At 47.9% G+C, this 23,565-nt stretch overlaps 1 protein-coding gene across 1 annotated transcript in view; it reads left to right on the forward strand.

Moving 5' to 3' along the window:
- The first annotated feature begins 5,940 nt into the window (after window positions 1-5,940).
- Window positions 5,941-23,565, forward strand: part of TRIM71 (tripartite motif containing 71) — a 65,516-nt gene continuing 47,891 nt past the window's right edge. The window contains exon 1 of the mRNA XM_079934741.1: window positions 5,941-8,815. Within this exon, the coding sequence (XP_079790867.1) occupies window positions 7,952-8,815 (864 nt within the window). The 5' untranslated portion in view covers window positions 5,941-7,951. The remainder of the gene's footprint in view (window positions 8,816-23,565) is intronic.

The raw sequence follows: 23,565 nt of genomic DNA on the forward strand, positions 1-23,565 counted from the left end.
GGGTTCGTGCCCCGGTCCGGGAAGATCCCACATGCCGCGGAGTGGCTAGGCCCATGAGCCATGGCCGCTGAGCCTGTGCGTCCGGAGCCTGTGCTCCGCGGCAGGAGAGGCCACAACAGTGAGAGGCCCGCGTACTGCAAAACAAACAAACAAACAAACAAAACACAATGAGATACCACCATGCACCTATAAGAATGGCTAAAATTAAATAAAAAAAATAACTGTCTATACAAAGTTTGGTGAGGATGTAGACAAAACTGAACTCTCATACGCTGCTAGTAGGAATGTAAAATGGTACAACCACTATATAAAACCACACCTGCCATGTGATCCAGCCATTTCATGAATAGGTATTTTTCCAAGAGAAAAGATATACGTGTCCAAGGAAAGATTTGTACATGAATGGTCAGAGCAACCTTATTTTTCTTTTTTAAAATCTTTATTGGATTTGTTACAATATTGCTTCTGTTTTATGTTTTGGTTTTTCGGCTGCAAGGCATGTGGAATCTTAGCTCCCCGACCAGGGATCAAACCTGTACCCGCTGCATTGGAAGGCAAAGTCTTAACCACTAGACCGCCAGGGAAGTTCCAGAGCAACCTTATTTGTAATAGCCAAAACTTGAAAACAAACCCAAATGACCCATCAACCCAAATGATCCCTCAAACAGGTAAATCAGCAAATTGCATATATCCATACCATGGAATACTACTCAGCAATATGAAGAAAGGAATTACTGCTCTACGCAACACCATGGATTAATCACAAAGTAATTATGTTGAGTGAAAGAAGCCAGAGCCCCACCACCCGAAAAAAAGTACATATTGTACAAAAGAATACGTATTATATGGTTCCATTTATGAAAAACTCTAGAAAATGAAAACTGATCTATAGTGACAGAAAGCAATGGGCGGTTGCCTGGGGAGAGGTTACATGGAGGGTTTATCAAGGGGTCCAGGAAAATTTTGGGGGTGAGATGTATTCATTCTCTTGGTGTGGTGATATCCATATATCCAAACTTATCAAACTGTATACTTTATTATTTATTTATTTATTTATTTATTTTTGGCTGCACTGGATCTTCGTTGCTGCGCGCGGGCTTTCTCTAGTTGTGGCGAGCGGGGGCTACTCTTCATTGTGGTGCGCAGGCTTTTCGTTGCGATGGCTTCTCTTGTTGCAGAGCAGGGGCTCTAGGCGTGTGGGCTTCAGTAGTTGCGGCACGTGGGCTCAGTAGTGGCGGCTCGCGGGCTCTAGAGCACAGCTCAGTAGTTGTGGTGCGTGGGATTTGTTGCTCTGTGGCATGTGGGATCTTCCCGGACCAGAGCTCGAACCCGTGTCCCCTGCATTGGCAGGCGGATTCTTAACCACTGAACCACCAGGGAAGTCCTCAAACTGTATACTTTAAATGTGTGTAGCTTATTTATTGTATGTCAATTGTACCTCAATAAAACTGTCTTATTTATTTTGGCTGCATTGGGTCTTCATTGCTGCGCGCGGGCTTTCTCTAGTTGCAGTGAGTGGGGGCTACTCTTTGTTGCGGTGCGCAGGCTTCTCATTGTGGTGGCTCCTCTTGTGGAGCACAGGCTCTCGGTGTGCGGGCTTCAGTTGTTGCAGCACGTGGGCTCAGTAGTTGTGGCATGCGGGCACTACAGCACGCAGGCTTCAGTAGCTGTGGTGCATGGGCTCAGTAGTTGTGGTGCATGGGTCTAGTTGCTCCATGCCATGTGGGATCTTCCCAGACCAGGGATCGAACTGTGTCTCCTGCATTGGCAGGTGGATTCTTAACCACTTTAACCACTGCGCCACCAGGGAAGTCCAAAGCTGTTTATTTTATTTTATTTTTTATTTTTTTGCCGTGGGGCTTGTGTGATCTTAGTTCCCCGACAGGGATCGAAGCCAGGCCCTCGGCAGTGTAAGTGCAGAGTGCTAACCACCGTATTGCCTGGGAATTCCCTAAAGCTGTTATGAAAGAAAGGAAGGAGAGAAGTAAGGGAGGGAGGGAGGAAGGGGAGAGAGACAGAGAGAGAGAGAGAGAGAGAGAGAGAGAGAGAGAGAAGAAATTTAGGGATGTTAATCTGGCAGAAAATATGGGGCAGGTGGGGGTGGAGTGTCCCAATTATCTACTGCTGTGTAACAAATGACCCCAAAATTTAGTGGCTTATAACAACAAGCATTTTATTATAGTTCACAATTTTGTGGGTCAGGAATTTAGACTGGCTCAGTTGAGTGAAGCCTTGTGGAACCAACTGGGTTATATTCAGGCTGGGATTGTCTAGGGGATCCAAGGTGGCTTCACCCACATGCCTGGTACCTTGATGGGGATGGCTGGGAGGCTGGGCTAAAATGGGCCCCTTTCCCTTTCCATATAGACTCAGGACCCCCCCACGGGGTCTCTCCAGAGGGAATGAGAAGCTGGTCGGGCTTAACGGTATGTACCGATTTATGTATCTTTTGATTTTCTGCTATATTTATTTAAAAAACAACTTTTATAGTTTTTTTGCCCTTTATTATGAAAGATACACATTTCACTTTAGAAAATGTAGGCTGAAGGACTTCCCTGGCAGTCCAGAGGTTAAGACTCTGCACTTCCAATGCAGGGAGCACAGGTTCAATCCCTGGTAGGGGAACTAAGATCCCACATGCCACATGGTGAGGCCAAAAAAAAAAAAAAATGTAGGCTGAGAGCTTAGCTTTAACGTGGCAGGCCACAGGCAGCCACTACGAGGTCTTGAGCTGTGAGTGACAGGAGATGAGACCACAACTCTCTATTATGGAGGGGAAAGAGGACATGATTGGTTGCCTGAAATGCTGAGGTCCAGGGGAGGGTAGTGATTAGGCAATGACAAATTTAAGGGATAGGCAGGCAGTAAACCACTCTGCTGAATAACCATAACGAAAACAAAAAGCTAATATTTAACTGTGTGCTTGAGCACTTACACGTGATCTGTACTATATTAAGCCCTGTACATTTAGTAGCTCATTTAACCCTGATTGGCTAGGTACTTGCACCAGTCCCCTGCTATACGCATGAGAAATCGGAGGCACAGAGAGGTTAAGTAACTTGCCCAAGGTCACACAGTTAAGAGTGTTGAGCTGGGATATAAGCCTGGCTGAGCTCTGAACTAATTTAACTAACCAAGCTGGATGTTGACTTTTACCACTCCTATGTGCAATTCAAGCTTCTTTACTATAGTCTCTGAAGTTCTAGGTGACTAGCGCTTATATGATATCCTCTTACTTGTTGCTATTCTGAACTCTGGGTTGTTGAAAGCAGCTGACACACTTCTCATAATGACCCCAAGGCCGGAGTCAGGGCAGAGTTAAGAGTTGGCCTGGTGTGTCGAATGCCATTCCCCTTCAGCTGGCAGAATGCAGACAATGATTCACGGGTAGTCTATTCGGCTGGTACCCCCCCCACCCCCGGCCCTAACCCCCACTGGTTTAAAAGAGTTATTGTGGTGTAATGTTTGTTTAATGTTTAAAAGGAATACTCTGGTGATTTATGTATTTAAAAATTATGTGAAAGCACCCTTAGGATGGTGGTGAAAGGTGCAACTTTGACATCAAAACAAGCGGGTGCATCAAATATTTAATTAAAGGATCAGATGCAAAAAGCAGATGCAGATTGACTTCGATGGAAATGTGGCGGAACCTCAACCCCAGGCCTGAGAGAGCAGCAGGGGCCAGTGTCATCTTTGAAAACAAAATATGGTTATGGATGAATTCGAGAAAGACTGCAAATTCACTGCCTACATCATTTTAGGGCTGGTTTCTTTTAATAAGTAGTTACTGATTAAAATACAAATGATTTATTTTCAGGATTAGGAAAGATATACACATACTCTCTTTCTAATGTTAGGGAAAACTGGACGGCTGCTTGCTCCTCCCTTTGCTAAAAATGGGTGTTTATTAGCTAGGATGGCAGTGAAAAATTTAATACTAGTTTACAGCAGGGGACTGTCTTTGGCCTTTCATTTGGATATACGGCTCCTGTTCCTCTCATGGATAAGCTATAGTCTTATTAAAATCTCATCCTAATTTGTTCTTTATCACTATACCATATTTTAAAAAATCATAACTGTATTTCTATACAATTGGGATTAAATTAGTTGCTTTAAAAATTTCCCTCTTTCCCACCTATGGTAAATTAAGTCTTAATGGAAATTAGAAAAGTGCTAATTTAACAATTTACACTGCAGCCCTGTTTCCTGGCAATGTCCTGTCAATTCAAGAAAGGAAGGGGAAGCTACTTCATGAATAGAAATCAAGACCTTTTTTTCTCCTCCTCTTTCTTTTTTTCTTTTCTTTTTGGCTTATTCTGAGCAATTGTCCCCAGGAAACTAACCCACCAACTGCTGTCGAGTTTGATTCCTCTTTCTGGAGTTACAGCCTTCCTGCTCCTCCACAAGGTCTCAGCTGACTTTCCATCTCTGCCATCCACTTGCAAGATATTTAGAGTCATAGGACCAGGAGGACTGCTAATTCTCCCCTCCCCCTCTCTGGTCATCTTTTTTAAACCTTTTTAGATGCTGGTGGGTGGGGCCAACCATGAGGGAGACAGCAGGTCTGGCCCATCCCTTTTCTGACCCTCTGGGGCCATCTTCCTTCTGGCAATTCTCTTCCCCCATCTGTTTTCCTCTTGTTTTTGTTTAAAAAAAAAAAAAAAGAAAGAAAGAAAGAAAGAAAAGGAAAGAAATTAAAAACAATCAAAGAAAGGAAAAGAAACAAAACCAAAGAATACATACAACACCTCTGCTGAAGCAAGGCCAGCACGGTACAAAATTCTGTAGGAAAATTCATGTGTGAGCATGTACCTGTTTACACGCTGGTCTCAAACTATGGAAGAAACACAAACACATATTGGCAATAGATAGTTGCGTGAAAAGCTCCTAATATTTATTTAAATTTTAATTTTGGAGTACAGTTGACATACAATGTTGTGTTAGTTCTAATATTTAAAGTATAAAGTGTTTACTTCTCTTTCATTGGTCAAAGAAGGAAATCTGTTCTTTTTCCCCCCGGTTTTATTGAGATACAATTGCCATGTTCTGGGTTTATTTGATAATAATTTTTGCACTCCTCACACATTTCGGTGAATGTTCACTGAGCTTAGATTTGCTCCAGGTGCTGAGGAGAGCCCTCCTGACAGCAGCTGAGGACTTTGGCTGCTAGCTTGTCCTAGAATTCTTCCCATCTCAGGACAGCACCGGGCCCCACAATGGCTTTCTCCCTTTAGGGTGGTGTTTCTGCAGCCTACGGCCTTCAGCATGTTTGTCCAGCAGGTTGATCTAAGGGTTCTTTCCCGGTTGATATTTCCCCCAGAAACCTCCCTGAATTCTGGTGAGCAAGTTCAGAGAAGGAGCTGGAATTGTGTATAAAGTGTTTTTTCTTTTTTCTTTCACTTTTATGATACAGGCATGATTGTTAGGTTGGACACCAAATTATTTTTTTTTCAATTTAAGTATAATTTACATAGTGAAATTTTGCACAGATCTTAAATGGCAGATCTATAAGTTTTGACAAATGTACACACATATTTCTACTTCACGACCCTAGAAGATTCTCTCCTATTCCCATTCCCAGTCAATACTCCCTCACCCACAAGGGTTCTTTTCCTATCCTCAAAGCTTAGTTTTGCCTGTTCTAGAATTTCCTGTATCTGGAATCACACACTACGAACTTGTGTTTGGCTTCTTTCTTCTAACATGATGTTTTTGAGATTCATCCAGGTTGTTGCTTGTAGAAGTGGGACCCAAGATGTCAGTCACAGCTTGATGGTGTTAAGACAGGGACAATTGTTCCACCCGCTGGCCTCCACACCAAATACTCTAAATCCTGGTATGTGGCCCTCTCCACTCCTCCAAGTTAGTCTCTCTCCAGGGCCCAGCGAGTTCCTTTCCCAGAACCGCCCAGGCAGCCTCGGGCACCACCCAGATGGCCGCGGGGCCTTCACCGGGAACCTCCCCAGAACAGCTGCCCTCTGCCCCCCACTTCCCCCCAGTAAAACTCAAAAAAGAAACCGGCCCCTCCGCAGATCAAAATTCAGATTCGTTTAATTCCAACTGCGTGATGTTTTGGTGTTGATCACAGATATGCAGTCTTTCAGAAAACGTAAAAAGGAAAAAAAAAAAAAAAGGTCTTGGTGGGGGGACCCCAGATCTCACGGGCAGCCTCTGCAGAACCGGGATTCAGAATGAAATCTTTTCTTTTTTAAATAAACGGAAGAGTCGCTCTCCACTCCTCGCTCGGAAGGTTTCAAAGGTCGTCACACTGAAGCCCGGGGGCGTTCATCTCCCCTGCGGCCCGGAGAAGGGAGGAGGTTGGAGGGAGGAGGGAGGGAGCACACAAAAGCGAGCCGTGCCGAGAGGGCTAATGTTTCCTGTTTGCCTGGAACCCCCTCCCCTGTGTCCCCTCCCCCAGCCCCCTCCCAGCACTCGGGCGGAAGTGAGTTTGCTCCTTTGGAGATTAAAAGGATTCCGAATTCCGATCAGTCCCAATATCCAGCGTACTGAGAGGAGGAGGAGGAAGAGGCGGCAAAGCAGAGAAAGAGGGGGCACGCGCGCGCGTGCACGCAGGCAACCCGAATTGGGGAGTTGTTCAAAGCCCCAGGAGGCCAGGGCGCAAGGCGCGAGCAAAGCCCGGTAGGCGCAGCAGCGCTGCCGGGGCCACCCGAGTCTTGCTCGGCGACTCGTTTCAGAAAGAAGATGACGCGGGAGCGGGCCGGCGGCGTTGACCACGCGGCTCCCGAGCTCACCGCGCTGGGCCATTGCCGGTTCCACTGATTCCGGCGCGCCCCGGTGGAGGCTCCGTCCCCGCGGCTCGGGATCGGAGGGGGGGGACCAACGCGAGGGCGAAATGGCCCGATGACAAAGGAAATGTGATCCCCCTTCGCTGCCAAGGTTTCAGAGAGAACGGACGCGAGGAGGAGGAGGGGCGCGGGGCGCGCGCGGAGCTCGGATAGCATTGCACGACGGCTCGCGCGGAGCGGGCAGCGGGTACATCTAATATCTTCCTGCCGATGAATAATTCACGACGGCCCGCGGGGACCTGTGGTCCCGCGTTACGGCGCGGCTAAACCGGAGAAGGAGCTCGCTGGAGGCGCCCAGGCCCGGCGAGGCGGGGGCAAGAGGGCCCAGGGCCGCGTGGGGCGCGCGTGCGTGTTAAGCGCCGGCAGCGCGGGCGGGCGCGCGGGAGACTCGAGGCGCGTGGGGCGCGCGTGCGTACTACACGCGTGCGGCCGCAGCGGGCTCCCACTAGCTGCAGCTGCGGCGGGGCCGACCGCCCTGCAGGGAGGCCGCGCCGGGCCGTGCGCAAGCCCGGAGCGCCGCACGCCGGGCCACCCAGGAGCCCCTGGCCGCCGCGTCATGCGGCGGGGCGGTCGGCGTCGCGCGGGGGGACACGGGCTCGGCATCGCGCCGCTCCCGCCTCTACTAGTTTGGGGAGCTTTCCTGTCCCAAGAAGAGACTAAATCCGTTTAAAGAAAAGCCACGCACCAAATACTCGTCGAACCAAATTCAGCTTCTCCCGCCGGGACTGGGATTGCACAGCGGACTCGACTTGGGGGGGACTCCCCTCGGCTGGCGAGAAGCTAAGCTACAGCTGCTCCAGGGAGTCCTCTGACCTCCCTGCCCCCGCTCGCCCCTCGCGTGTCGGGACTTGTTCCGGCGCTCCCGCTTCGGGAAGGCACGCGGCCCCCGCGTCCTTTTCCGGGAGGAATCTGTGTCGCCTCCGGAGAGTGGCATTTAATGCCCGCAGCGTCGGGGGTGGCAGCGCGCGGGCCGGACGCGGCGAGGCCGAGCGGGCCGCGCCGCTCTGGTGCCGGCTCCTGGATCGCAGGCCTAATTGATGCCTTTTTCTGAGTGAGTCGGCGGCTCCCCCACCCTCCTTGTCCGCGCTCTCCTCTCCTCCTCCTCTTCCTCTCTGGTCTCCTCCCTCCTCCGGGCTTGGTTGCAAATGGCTTCGTTCTCCGAGACCGACTTCCAGATCTGCCTGCTGTGCAAGGAGATGTGCGGCTCGCCGGCGCCGCTCTCCTCCAACTCGTCGGCGTCGTCGTCGTCCTCGCAGACGTCCACGTCGTCGGGGGGCGGCGGCGGGGGCCCCGGGGCTGCGGCGCGCCGCCTACACGTCCTGCCCTGCCTGCACGCCTTCTGCCGCCCGTGCCTCGAGGCGCACCGGCTGCCGGCGGCGGGCGGCGGCGCGCCGGGAGAGCCGCTCAAGTTGCGCTGCCCTGTGTGCGACCAGAAGGTCGTGCTGGCCGAGGCGGCGGGCATGGACGCGCTGCCCTCGTCCGCCTTCCTGCTCAGTAACTTGCTCGACGCCGTGGTGGCCACGGCTGACGAGCCGCCGCCCAAGAACGGGCGGGCCGGCGCCGCGGCGGGCGCGGGCGGCCACAGCAACCACCGACACCACGCGCACCACGCGCACCCGCGCGCTTCTGCCTCGGCGCCGCCGCCACTCCCGCCAGCGCCGCAGCCGCCCGCGCCGCCCCGCTCAGCGCCCGGCGGCCCCGCGGCTTCCCCGTCGGCGCTGCTGCTGCGCCGGCCTCACGGCTGCAGCTCCTGCGACGAGGGTAACGCGGCTTCGTCGCGCTGCCTCGACTGCCAGGAGCACCTGTGCGACAACTGCGTCCGCGCGCACCAGCGCGTGCGCCTTACCAAGGACCACTACATCGAACGCGGCCCGCCTGGCCCCACAGCCGCCGCCGCCGCCGCCGCGGCGCAGCAGCTCGGGCTCGGGCCGCCCTTCCCCGGCGCGCCCTTCTCCATCCTCTCGGTCTTCCCCGAGCGCCTCGGCTTCTGCCAGCACCACGACGACGAGGTGAGTTCGGGGGCCGCTCCCGCGGGGGCTGCGGCCGGGCGGCGTGGGACGCGGGTCTGGCACCCGGGGAGCCGCGTGGGTGCTCGTGCGGGCATCCGGGCAGGCCCCCCAGCAAGGAGAGGGGGTCCTCTCCCTTCCGGATTTCTCGTTTTTCTTTTGGCTACGCGGCAGCCGCTGCCCCAAGCAGATCCTGACCCGGAAAGTGTGTGTGGAGAAGACCTGGCCTCTGTGCGGGCTGCGAGGGGTCCCAAAACGCAGAGTCCCCCGCTTCCGTATCCAATTTTCTGTTCGGCAAAATGTGGCAGCCGCTGTCTCCAGTTAGGCATGAGCTGGGAAGAGGTAGTTGTGTGCGACTGTGTAGACCTGGCCTTCGTGTGCGAGGGTCCCTCCTCTGCCCTCCGACGGCTCCCGAGGTTGGAGACACCCCCTCTTCTTTAGGGACTTTGATTTCCTCATTCCTGTTTGACAAAGCGTGCAGGCTATTGTTTTAAGTAAGACATGAGATGGAAACGTGTGTATGTGTAGACGTGGTCTCCTTGTGCGGGCACACCAGAGGCCTCCCAGCATGCGGAGGGTTCTCCTTTAGTTTTTTTTCCCAACCTTATTTTTGTTTGTAAAACTCGTCGATTGTTGCTTTTAAGTAGGGCATGAGCCAGGAGGAGATGGTCGTGTGGGTGAGTGTGGGGTGCGCTTGCGCGTGTAGACCTGGTTTCCACGTGCGCGCTTGTGAGGGGACGACTGTGCTTTTTGTTGGGACACCGTGGCAGTTGTTGCCTCCTTGTATAGAGTAAGAACAGCCTTCCGCGGTTCTATTCCCGCACCGTGGAAAAAGCGTGTTCTGGCCCCTGAACCTCCCTTGTATGGAATCGCCCTTCGGCCTCGTGGGCCCACCGCTGCACCGGGAGCAGCGGAATCGGGGGGCCTTGCCCATTGCCCTCACCCAGCTGGAAGTCCTTGGGCCGCCCCCGCTTGCCCCGGCTTCGATCTCTGCGGGAACCGGTTTCCCTGGTTGGGAGGTGTTCCCACCCCGTTCAACCTGGGGCTCGACTTTTCATGGAAAACAAGCCGACCCAAGCTGCACGCGGCTCGAACCGGGTGCGCAGAGTCCGCGGGCTGCACGGCAGCCTTTGAGCTTATTTGGCTCTTTTGGCTGTTTGTTGAATAAACCGTTCTTGCTTATTTTTCACATCTTGTGCCACCTTCCACTCACCCGAACCCACTGGAGGACGGGGCCAGAAGCTTTGAGGCGCAGCCTCTGCTGAGAGGGTCGGCGACTTAATGCGATCTACCTGTAGCCCCTTTGTGAGACTTGGTGCTAGCCTTGCCCTGGGCGCGGGCAGGAGACGGATCCTGGTGCGAGTTGGCTGCGTGCTAGGTGGAGTGGGCGTGCTGGTTCCGAACGCGGCTGAGGCTTGCTGAGCGCAGCCTTTTCCACGCCTAACCTGTTATTTGGGGAGGAGGGCGGAGCTATTGCCTGCTGGCCTTAAGCCGGCTTCTCCTATTGGAAAAAAGTTGAAATTCTAATCTACTTGTTGTGGACGCCTCATTTTAAAAGTTTCTTTCTCGGTATGAAGCCTAAGGGGCAGCTATTCTTTTCCTTCCTTTTTTAAGCTTTGAATGGACTCATCTTTAAAGTTTTCCCACATTCATGGCTGAATGTGTCTAGTAGGTTCTTTCAAAAATGGATTGAGTTAAATACTGATCCGAATCCCGGGGATGGAAAGAGGGAGCCAATTCGCCGGGAAGATTAGCGTCGAGGGGGAGGGGAAGGGGGGGAGGGAGAGGGCGGCTTGAATCCGCCACAATTTCCCTCCTGGCAGGGGCGTTGATTGAACCCTCCCTCCCAGCAGTTGAGTTTAAATGTCAGGTTTTATTTATATTCCCAGTTAAAGATCCACATACGTTTTATTTGGGTTAAAACAGTAGATGCTCAGTGTTGCCACACTTGTAAAAGGTTTATACACTTTTTAAATTATTAAACCATTCAAACGGTATGGGAGCGTGTGAAGTGTCGCACCCCTCACCCTGGGAGGTACCTGGATGCCCTGAACATTTAGATTTTTTTTTAACGTGTGCAATACTAGGTTGAAGTTGTTTGGCAAAGGCACTAAGATATTACACTGTTAGACCAACTATCCTTTTAAAACGTGACATTTGCTCAGTTTTGAGCAAAATTCTACTTCCCCTTCTTGGTTTTTCATTAAAAGAAGAAAACTTGGAAAACAGTTGTTAGATCTCTTTAATCGTTCCTGCATTTGGAATGTTAGGGAATTTAAGTTTAAAGGGACAAACCAATGCTGTGAATGGAGAAGTCAAGTGTTGGGAGGGAAAGCACCAGGTTCACAGACGTGATCCCACCCACGGCCTGAATTCTTCGTTTCCTTCCAAGGGAGTGATCCTTCACAGTTTAGTAATATTGTTCCTTTAAAAAACCATTCTTCGGATTGGGAAAAGGAGACTGAGGGCAATGTGGAGGACTGTCGTCCTGTCCTCTATTCGATTGTGACGGACTGGATGCCTAAATCCATGTGTTTTACAGTAGGTACACTACTTCAGTTTTTGAAACGTGCTCCTTCACTGAGTTGCCTCCCGGGTCAACAGGCTCAATTAAATAATTCAGGGAGCCCTTGCCTGATGGTGACTAATGCCACCTGACCTTGGGAAGAGGGCCCCGACGCCTGGCTCTTCCCCTTTAATTTTAAGGAGGGTGCCTCCGACAGTTGGCCACCTAGGGGTGCGGGAAGCAGCCGGTAGGGTCTCTTCCCAGACTGCTTTCCTAAGCATTCCCCGCACCCCCCCGGAAATGGCCCCTCAGGACTGACAAGGTGGTGTTCTGAGCACTGGTTTAAAACTTAATTTTAAAATCTAAAAGGAGGGTTTTCCAACGGAATGGTGAGGGTTTGCTGCCACTCTGTATTTGGTCCATTTAAAAAACAGAGTTTGGGTTTTTCGCTTTGGTGGTCAGTCCGAAAGGCCTGCAGGCGCCGAGGCCGGCGGTTAGCCAGGCCGGGAATTGGGGGCCCGCGCTCCTGACCGCTGGCCGCGCGCCTCCCGCGGGGCCTGGGAGAGGCGGACGGAGGCGCCGCGGCGGTGGGTCAGCCCCAGCCCGGCCGGCCCGGAGCCCGCCTCGGCGAGCGGGAGGCGGCGGGGCCGGGACGGGGTCTGCACGCATCTGGGGGGGAGAGTTAGGTAGTTGAGTAGGACTGGAGCGCGCTGCTCCCACCTTCACGAGGTGCCTTTTAATGTGTTAATTGCACGTGGGATGTGAGCCCTTGGCTGCCTTGGAGGCGACACTGGAAGCAGAAAGGGTGTGTGAGTGTGTTTAGAGGTCGGGCGGTAGGATTCGTAAATGGCGAGAAGCCGAGTGGGGTCTGAGCCTGTTCCGGTCCCCGGGAAAGGCCCTGTCAACTGGCGGGGGTGGCCGAGGGGGGCGGTGGTGACCCAGTTGCCATCTTGAGCCGAGGGATATTTTGTAGCTCGAGGATGGCAGTATTGTTCCCCGTTATGAAGGTGGGGGTGGGGGTGGATTTTCCTGAGTGTCCTGTATGGAAAATGGGGTGTAGGTGCTGATACAATTTATTTTCACTCCCTGGAAATATAGGTTCTAGAATTCCAATCCAGTGTGACCCTAAGTATTGAGCCATCCTAGGCTTGCGGGGGAGACTATCTTTCCCCAGGAAACCACTCTCAAAAAATCAGCCTCAAACCGCTGAGGAAGACGGTTTGCTGCCTAAAATAATTGGTTGTGGAATGAATTCTTGTATCTTATTTTGAACAAGTTCCTGTAAATGGGGATTGTACCAGTATTGGCACCAATGTATTTTATTTTGCATTCCCAGAGTGTAAGCTTTTTCGGGCATGCATACTCAGTGTATGTTTTAAAATAATAGGTGTGTGTTTTGTACATTGTAAAATTTATAGCAAGAGCGTTTTTTTTTTAAGGACAAGAGAGAAAAAGTGAGTAGAAATGTGCATTCTAGTTGTTTCTGTGCCCCATCTTCAACCCGTTCTGTAGGACTAGGTAGATGTGTGTCTGCATAGCACACACATCTCACCTATGCACCAGAAAACCAAATTTTCCATACCTTGGAAATAATTGGAGGTTCCTGCTTTGAATCTAGTTCAGCAGGTGGATGTTTGTAGATTGAAAGCTGTTGAATTAAGAAAATGCTTGATGAATGGGGAATTCCCTGGCAGTCCAGTGGTTAGGACTCCATGCTCTCACTGTTGAGGGCCCAGGTTCAATCCCTGGTTGGGGAACTAAGATCCCACAAGCTGCGAGGCATAGCCAATTAAAAAAAAAGAAGAAAATGCACACGTATGTAATTTTAAAACGTATTTCAGGTCACTAAAACCAACATTAAAATGTGTAGTTTTCTAATTTCTCCTAACATGTAAAATTTTGAACACAACTGTTTGGCTTTTTATGTTTTCATTTAAAAAATTCTGTGCATATATAGAAAGGGAGTTAGTTTTGGAGGAAGCCTTAAATGAGGAGGTGAAATGGTTAAAATGCTTTTGTTGTTGAGGTAGTTTGCCAGAAGAAAGGGTTTTATAAGTTTTTCTGATTATGAGGAATTTTAATTTACTTGATAATTCTATATAGCTCTGAAATTTAATCCCCTCCAAATTTTATTTCCTTTGGTGCTAACTGAAGTCACATGGGTTGCTTACTCGCCAGCTCCTCACACAGGGCAAGGTTTATTTCAGATGTATTCATTCTTAGCTAATAAAGGACCATTTCGATGTCATTCTTCTTGACACTTAAGCGAAAGGTTGAGAAGAATTCTACCATGCAGGCGGTTTCAAAGTAGCGTTTCCTCCCCCTTTTCCCCATAACACTGACAAAGAGTTGAAGGCTTGACTCACTAAGGCTGTTTGTGCCATCTCTCTTATTTTGGAAGAGAGCGGATAAAGAATTACAGTTGCCTGAAGGGAGCAAAAGGTGCCACCACTGCAGCCCACTCTGTTCCTCGTTCTTTGACCTTTCAAGCTTTGTGACTTACAGGATGAGGCTTGAGCCATCTTTCCTCTTCAGTTGATGTGACCTCCTGCTTCTTCAATACTAAATTATTCTTCTTCCTTTGAGGTTTTGTCTGTACCCACAAACCTAGTTGACTGAAACCAGATTGACTGTTTTGATTGACAAGACTCTGGCTTGTTAACAGAAAAATTGGGAGGGGTGGGGGGGTGAGCGTGGGCAATTTACATCTGAAACTTCGGCTTAAACCCTATTCCAGTGTAATTCCTTGCCTCTTCAGATTGCATCTCCAGTTTCCTTCATGTTTTAGATAGTTGGCTTACAGTTGGCTTTGAAGGTATGGTGGAATGAAACAGGGGAAGACCCCTAATGCCTGGGTTTAATCTCCCACTAACACCCACCTGAAATTTTGAGAGATTCATGTTTAATCCGAAGACATCAGGCCAATTTTTAAAAATTAATTAATTAATTTATTTTTGGCTGCGTTGGGTCTTCCGTGCTGCGAGTGGGCTTTTTCTAGTTGTGGTGAGCGGGGGCTACTCTGTTGCGGTGCGTGGGCTTCTCATTGCAGTGGCTTCTCTTGTTGCAAGCATGGGCTCTAGGTGCGTGGGCTTCAGTAGTTGTGTCATGTGGCCTCAGTAGTTGTGGCTCGCGGGCTCTAGAGCGGCAGACTCAGTAGTTGTGGCGCACGGGTTTAGTTGCTCCGTGGCATTTGGGATCTTCCCGGACCAGGGCTTGAACCCGTGTCCCTGCATTGGCAGGCAGATTCTTAACCACTGCGCCACCAGGGAAGTCCCAAGGGTGCAATTCTTGATTGTGATTGTTTATCCAACAGGCTTGTGCAAAATTGCACATTCTGTCATCGTTAATGGGATTTATATATATATATATATATTAATGGGATTTGAATGAAACCGAGCAGTGGGCGCAAGACAGTGAAGTGGGTCAGGTCAGTTGTGTCAACTGAGGGCTCCCTTCATGGCTCCCACATCTTGTGAATTTTGAGGGTCCCTGTGTGGGCTTTGGAAACCCCCCTGCCCAGCCTCTGTCAAACATCTGTCAGCAGCTGTATCCTTAGTTGTTATTGTTGCTTCTGGAAAGTTCGGGCAGCCATTTCCTTCTATCTAGCCTTGTTGAAATGCCAGTGGAGTTTGCAGATTTCTTTAATGTCTTTGGCTAATTGGGATAGTTATAAAGATGTTCTTCTACTAAAAATTCTGCACACGGAGATTTTGCTGCTGAATATGGATCTGATAGAACATCTTCAGCACAGGTGTTTAAAAAATGAGAATTGTGAATAGGTTGTGTCAACACTCCTGATTATGGTGTGTTTATATAGACCACATCCGCAGATTTTGTTCAGTGCCGTCAGCCTCTCTTTGAGATCAATGTCAGAGGGAGATCTTTCTCTTAGGATCATCTGTAGGCTTGTACTGGGTAAGTGTTGAGCAGAAAAGTGGATATGGTAAAGGAAGTTTTAGTAGGAGTTGGGATAATGTTTTTGTGATATTTCTTATTAAAGCTGTCTGTTTATATAGCTTTATTTTTACTTAAGCATTTAGGCAGTGTGGTTTTAGGTTGAGATTTCTTGCTCTGCGTTAGTTTTCTCATCTGTAACACTTTGCATTGTTAAGGATTCCAGTTAACATATTTAGAGAGTCTGTAGCACAGTAGAAGCCAATTGTAAGCACTTATAATAGCTTTGCTTTGTTTTATTATAAATTTATTTATTTATCTTTGGCTGTGTTGGGCTCTCGTTGCATCGAGCAGGGGCTACTCTTTGTTGTGGTGTGCAATTTTCTCATTGCGGTGGCTTCTCTTGTTGCGGAGCACAGGCTCTAGGCGCACCGGCTTCAGTAGTTGTGGCGCACGGGCTTAGTTGCTCCGTGGCATGTGACATCTTCCGGGACCAGGTCTTGAACCCGTGTCTCCTACATTGGCAGGCGGATTCTTAACCACTGCGGCACCAGGGAAGTCCCAGGTTTGTTTTTTTTTTTTAATTAAGAATTATTTACAACGTGTTAATTTTTGCTGTACAGCCAAGTGATTCAGTTATACATATATATATTCTTTTTAAAATATATTTTCCATTATGGTTTATCATAGGATACTGAATATGGTTCTCTGTGCTATACAGTAGGACCTTGTGGTTTGTAATAGCTTTTATTAATAAACTGTTGAGTATTGCAGCAGACTCCTCACCCCACCCCTCTTCCCTCCAGAGGGGATGCTGTAGAAGAAAACTAATGTCAGTGTTGGAAATTGTGGCTTCTGTCAGTTTACTATGATCTAAACGGAAGGATGTAGTGATTCTTTCAGGTGATGCAAAGTGAACTGGAGAAACATGCATAAAACTTGTTTCACCTTAGAAAAACTGGACCTCAACTTTAACTTCTGGTCTAGACCATCTTAGGGTTATAGGGCTCCCCGAGCCTATGGGAAAAGATGGGCACAACTGTGTTTAGAGGCTACATCAATGCCCTCAGCTTTTTTTTTTTTTTTAGAGATGGAAGGCCACTGTTTCTGTTCACATTTTATATGATGTATTTGACAACCATTAATCTTTAAAGACTTGATCTTTTTTGGCACCATGACATTTCAAGGAAATGGATCAACTTGCTCAAGGGAACAGTCTGATTTCAGGGACTGGAATATTTTATAAGCTTTAATTTCACGGTGTTGTCAGGTGTGTGTTTAGGTGTTCCTGAAGAGGAAACTTCAGTTATCACAAGAAAGGCCTTAAATCATCATAGAAAAACTGCTACTTTACAAATGGGGAGACAGGCTGGGATGATGAAATGACTTAAGCAGGAACTTGCCTAGTCTAGCACTCTTTTCACACTGCTAGTTATTTTTTATTTTTTAAAATTTTTAATTAAAACAAAAAATTTTTTTTCGGCTGTGCTGTGCAGCTTGTGGAATCTCAGTTCCCCGACCAGGGATTGAACCCAGGCCATGGCAGTGAAAGCCTGGAATCCTAATCACTAGAGCACCAGGGAACTCCCCACACTACTATTTATGTACAATATTTGGCAAATTTATTATTTTTTTTGAAACTAGTTCATAGAAGTCTGATTTTAAAAAATTAATTAATTAATTTATTTATTTTTGGTTGCGTTGGGTCTTCCTTGCTGCACGCAGGCTTTCTCTAGTTGCGGCGAGTGGGGGCTACACTTCATTGCGGTGCGCGGGCTTCTCGTTGTGGAGCACGGACTCTAGTCACGCGTACTTCAGTAGTTGTGGTGCACGGGCTTTGTTGCTCTGTGGCATGTGGGAACTTCCCGGACCAGGGCTTGAAGCTGTGTCCCTTGCGTTGGCAGGCAGATTCCTAACCACCGCGCCACCACGGAAGCCCAAGTCTGATGTTTAATATTAAATTTCTTGCTTGAATCTTTAGCTTCTTGTGTTTTATCTTGTTTTTGGTCTTTTTAAGTTATTAAGGAGAAAATTAAATAGCACACAGGTAATTACAAATGGACCACAGTATGGTCTCTTGGCAAAAGTGAGTGTGACCGTCATTACTGTGACTGCTTCTCCTTCCAGAATGAACTTAATGCGAAGTATTATCAGAACAATGATTTAGCAAGGAAGAGGCCTTGAGGTTTGTTTTTTTTTTTGGATATATATATATATATATTTATTTATTTGGCTGCATTAGGTCTTTGTTGCTGCGCGCGGGCTTTCTCTGGTTGTGAGCAGGGGCTACTCTTTGTTGCGGTGCACGGGCTTCTTATTGTGGTGGCTTCTCTTGTTGCAGAGCATGGGCTCCCGGGGCGCTGGCTTCAGTAGTTGTGGCTCACGGGCTCTAGAGCACAGGCTCAGTAGTTGCGGCTCATGGGCTTAGTTGCTCCATGGCATGTGGGATCTTCCCGGACCAGGGCTTGAACCTGTGTCCCCTGCATCGGCAGGTGGATTCTTCACCACTGCGCCACCAGGGAGAAGTCCGAGGCTTTGAGTTTTAATTAGTCTCTTGAAATAATGTCTGTCTCATAGCAGATCTCTACAGTATCAAAGTGAGAAGGGTACTTCCTCTGTCAGCCAACCTCTAACGTAGGCCTGTTCTTCCGTGATCTCAGGCAGCGGAGACTCCCATCCGCCCTTGCCCCAGTACTCTTGCCCTGTGGCCCCAGCACTTCAGAGAAGCTACTCTGGCACTGGTGGGGCTCTTACACCAGATCTGGCCTTGGTTGATGTTAGTGGACTTAAGGACCAATTCGAGAAAGATGTTGCCAGGTTGCTGGTTCTCAGTGGTGATGCAAGTTGGGTTTAATTAGAACATGCTCAGTGATGCTGCCTTGATCCCTTTGCCAGAAACAAAGGAGATCTCTTCCTTTTCAAGCCACAGAATGCCCCGAAAATGTTCTCTCTCACATTATGTAGTTGGGGGATTAAAAGGGGAACAGTAAGTGGGAAAATGCTTGTAGCTTCTTGATGTAAAGACAAGAGCATGAGCTTTAGAGTAAGAAGACCTGGGTTCACAGCCTGGTGTTACACGGAAGTAGCTGTGTGACCTTGGACAAGTCACTTAACCTTTCAGGTGGAAATGGTAGGAGTAGTATTAGAGACCTATTTGTGGAGGGGAGTTATGATTTATACGAAGATGCTTGGAAGAAGGAGTTAGAAAATTTTGTTTCAATATATGTGTACATAACTGTGTGAGTCTCCTGAAAAAAAAATTTGGCTTCAATTTTTCCCGCAAGTTGCAGCCAAACGGGTAAAATTCCTTCTTCCTGAAATTAAATATGTTGCTTATCCTTCTTAAAAAAATACTTCCTGGTTGATGGCCAAGCGATATTTGATACCATGAAATAATTCGGGCGGTTTCTCATTGCTGACAGGACTTGATGTGTTAAGATTTGTCATCAAAATATTTGAATGTCTGTTTTCTGCTAGGAATTATGCTCCTTGCTGAGGATGCTGGAGCCTTGTGGTTAGCCTACTGGGAAGACAGAACTGGAAGAAAGTAGTTGATGGGGAAGGGGGATTCTTACCTTCCTGGGTGGCTACTTTATATATGGTCGCATTTACATTACCAGAGGAAATATAAGTGTTAAAAGCTTGTGGCATCTAAACAGAGGTTCTGACTGGGAGATGAGTTTGGGTTGAAAGAGAGGAGTTTAAGATGAATCTTGGAGAATGGTGGGATTTTAGGTAGAAGATGGAAGAAAGGCAGGAGTGGTTTCAAGGAGCCTGCATTGGATTGACTCTAGAGGAGGGTGTGCAGTCTTGATCTTTTATCTAGTTTTTCCTTTCAGCACCCCTAAGAAAGGTGTTAGGGTCCCCTCACCCCCTTTTAAATTGAAGGATAGTTGATTTACAATATTATATTAGTTTCAGGTGTATAGCATAGTGATTCAGTATTTTAGGTTATATTCCATTAAAAGTTATTGCAAAATAAAGGCTATAATTCTCTCTACTGTACAGTATATCCTTGTTGCTTATCTATTTTATACATAGTACTTTGTACCTCTTAATCCCATGCCCCTATCTTGCCCCTACCCACTTCCCTCTCCCCACAGGTAACCACTAGTTTGTGTTCTTTTTTTGCCTCACTGCTGTGGGAGGGATCTTAGTTGCCCCACCAGGGATCGAACTTGTGCCCCCTGCAGTGGAAGCATGAAGTCTCTAACCATTGTACTGGCCAGGGAAGTCCCTAGTTTGTGTTCTATGTCTGTAAGTCTGTTTCTGTTTTGCTATTCACTTGTTTTATATTTTAGATTCCACGAATAACGGATGTCTTTTACTTATTTCACTAAGCATAGTATTCTCTAGGTCCATCTACATTGCTGCAAGTGGCAAAATTTCCTTTTTTGCGGCAGAGTAGTATTCCATTGTATATTTATTCCACATCTTTATCCATTCATCTGTTCACAGACACTTAGGTTGCTTCCATATCTTGGGTATTGTAAATAGTGCTGCTGTGAACATAAGGGTGGACATATCTTTTCGAATTAGCATTTTCATTTTTTCCAAATATCTACCCAGGAGTGGAATTGCTGGGTCATTTCGTAGTTCTGTTTTTTAGGGATCCCCTCCTTTTTTATCCTCCTTAGTGGGGGTGGTTACTGATACATAGAAGAAATAAATATCAGTCTGGAGCCAGAGCCACTTTAGTTACTTTAACAGGTCATTTAATGTAAAGAATTGTCAGTGTTATTTGAGTTAACTGAGAAGCTGCAGTGCAAGGAGAGAGCAGAGCACTCGGGTACCTGGGAAGTAGCAGCTGTGGGAAGCGGCTACCACCCAAGGGCTGGGAGGTCGGAAGAGAAAAGGTTGGAGTTGTTAAGACATAGGAGGGTACCTGTGGGTCTGGCCAGGGACCCATGACGCTGGAGTAAGAAGTCTGTTGAGGGTACCACCCAGGAAGCAGGACAGCAGAGAGCGAAGCCTTTCTCCCCCTCACATCCCCTATTGTCTGAGTCACAGGGATTCAGCGGGCAAAGCAGAGATGTGGTTTACTCGGGAGGGTGGGTTCGAGCTGAGAGACAATAAGAATTCAGTAAGCAGCACAGCTGGGAAGATGGAATCGCACTTGGGCCACTCCTCCGGCAGCACCACTTGGTGCTTGATTCCATTTGAAAATTTCATGAAAATACGGGGGGAGACCTCAGGCTAAGGAGGACCAGAACGTGTCCAAAGTTAGCAGTGCCGTTCCTGTCAGTGTGTTTCCAGTCTTCGACTAACCCAGCTTGCTGTTGACTTGCTAGCAGGCTGCACCAGCCACGGATAGCCCACGCCCTGCTTCCAGCTCTCTGAGTCATGTATGTGCTTACCAAGAGAGGCTGCTGCTTTTGTTCCCAGACCTATGTATGTTCTTCGTACTTGTTTGTGTAATTAACACAGTTTAAATAAAAATGAAACAAGTGCAGAGAATTTCTAGGTAAGCAGACCTGAATTTCTATGAAATCGGATTTGGTGTAAAGCAGGAGGCCCTGGGGAAAGAGCAGTGAGCAAAATAGCCCCGAATCCCTTTCTTTGTGGAGCTTACACAACCAGTTTGGGATTGGGGGATTCTCCTTGCCTTCCCCAAAGGCTGGTGCACCGGGGCATCCATGGGTACCTCCCTGGTGTGAGCTAGACCCGTGCAGCCCATTATGGTTATAATCTTGAGTGAGGGGAGGAGCCTCGGCCCTGCAGGAAGGAGCTCCGTTCCCTGCTTCCCCTTCCTCTCCTCGGCCTTTGGGACGACCTGCCCCCACCCCACCCCCCTGGCTTTGTCCTGCAGTTCAGGGGGCAGTTTGTGCTGCAGAACCTTAGGCCGAGAGGGAAGGCCTCACTTCTTACTAAGTCTGGTGATTTCCTATTTTGATTTTTTGGTATTCGTTTTTGTGTATTGAGGTAGATACGCACATTGTAAGATTCACCTTTTTCTCGTGTACAATTCTGCACCTTTTGACAAGAGCATAGCGTGCAGTCACCACCATGCTCAGTACAGAGCATCCCATCACCTCAAATGCTCCGACCCCCAGCCTCAGGTAGCCCTCTACCTGTTCTCCAGCCCTATGGTTTTGTCTTCTCCAGAAGATCATGAATCTGACAGTGTTGACTCCTTGAGTCGGGCTTTTTCCACTTGCCAAGCTGCATTCGCTGGGATCAGTGGTGCCTCCCTATTTGTTGCTGAGTAGTTTTCCATTGTATAAATGTACCACAGTTTATACATTCGCCAGTTGGAGGGCACTCGTGTTTCCTGTTTTTGGCGATGGTGACTGTTTATGTTAATGCCTGGAATATGAGCAGTGCAGTGTTGAGTGTTGGCGGTCACTGTCTTCTGCTGGAGCCTCCATTTTGATCAGGAACATTTGTCAGCAAAAGTGTGTGGCTTTGTGCCTCCTGTTTCCTCATCACTCTATAGGATGGTAACATGTGCATTCGTCTGCCTAGGGCTGTCTTTTTTTGAGAATCAAATGAGGTATTTTCTGATGAAAAATTGCAATGTGTGCTATATATAAATATAAGTGAACAACAAGGACCTACTGTATAGCACTCAATATTTTGTAATAACCTATAAGGGAAAAGAATCTGAAAAGGAGTATATATACATATATAACTGAATCCTTGTGCTGAATACCTGAAACTAACATGATACTGTAAATCAACTCCACTTCAATAAAAGAATTTCTAAAGTAATAAATATAAGTGAAGACAGAAATTCAAAGGGAAGGAATTGCTTTGGGGACAGTGCTGCAAGGGGCAGTGGAAGCACCTGCCAGCCACCCACCAGTCTTGCCCTTTATTTTTAATAACTTCTCAGAAAAATTCCCTTTGGTTTTTTCTTTCTTTTATAAATTTATTTATTGACATTTATTTTTGGCTGCGTTGGGTCTTCGTTGCTGCGCGTGGGCCTTCTCTAGTTGCGGTGAGGGGGCGCTCGTCTTCGTTGCGGTGTGCGGGCAGCCTCCCCTGTTGCTGAGCATGGGCTCTAGGCGCACAGGCTTCAGTAGTTGTGGTGCGCAGACTCCGCAGTTGTGGCGCACGGGCTTAGTTGCTCCGCAGCATGTGGGATCCTTGCAGACCAGGGCTCGAAACCGTGTCCCCCTGCACTGGCAGGTGGATTCTTAACCAACCACTGTGCCACCAGGGAAGCCCTCCTTTGGTTTTTATTTCCCTTTTTGTTGTTGTTGTTAGCTTTATCAGAGCTTTCAGAGATTTAGAGGAATATGCGAAGAGGAAAATTTATTTTACCAATTTAACCAGATTTTTAAAAAGCCACATGGGTGCAAATAAAAAAAGCATAGCTCTCATCAGCGATGGACCAACCCAAATATCTGGAACTTTGAGGGAATTTTGGAAAGAATCGCCTCCAGGGAGTGTAAATGAAGTTAGGTTTGTGTCTCCACTTTAAACTGAAGGTTAGTTGGGGAAAAGGGGGTTTTGTGTTTAAGTTTATATTTATGGTGATGAGTGGAAACCAAGTTATGAAGGCATAGCAAAATCCTCTCTTAGCAAGAGATAGCGGTTAATTGTGGACAACATTTGGGGTTCACAACATCTATTAATTTTGTAATCTTATTCATCCTTAAGTATATTGTGCAGTAAAAAGACAGACGTACCTTGAGATCCAAGAACTGAGGTATAGTTGTTAATTGTATTGAAATGTTAGTAACATACAGAAACATGCAAAGAAAAGCACTGAATATATCTGGGCATCTCAGACTGTGAAAATGCTTCTAGTGCAGCTAGTTTTGAAGTTGGAAAGCAAACATTTTGCTTGCTCATAAAAGGACGGATGGTGTTTCACATTTGCTGTTTTCAGCATTCATATCAGTGGTCCTTTTTTTTTTTTTTTCCTGTATTGGTTGTATCGTGTTTACTGCAGAACCAAGCACAGAATTTGTCTGAAGTTAATGTTCATCAGTGCCTATTTGTTCTAGCCCCACAGAATTTATTTTCAAGGTTTTTTCCATTTCTTTGCTTGTTGGGATGCAAAACCAATTCTCTTCTTCTCCACCAGAAACAAAACAAAACAACAACAACAACAAAAAAAATGCATGAAAAGCAATAGATAAATAAATGGGAATAAAATCTAAAAGCATGTAAGATCAGATGATGAAGATGAGGAGGGGATATTGGGCCTTAGTTTGGGAGAAAAGATTGAGTTTCAGGCTCTGTTGAGTCCTCGATGTTGGCTTGTATAACATGATGGAGGGGGTGTTGCATGGGGGGAGCCAGAGTATCCAAGGCATAACATTCTATGGTTTCAGCAGATGAGGGGGTGTTGCATGGGGGGAGCCCAGAGTATCCAGAGCATAACATTCTGTGGTTTCAGCAG

Source organism: Stenella coeruleoalba, assembly GCF_951394435.1.
Source record: "Stenella coeruleoalba genome assembly, chromosome: 10".
Classification (NCBI taxonomy): Eukaryota; Metazoa; Chordata; class Mammalia; order Artiodactyla; family Delphinidae; genus Stenella; species Stenella coeruleoalba.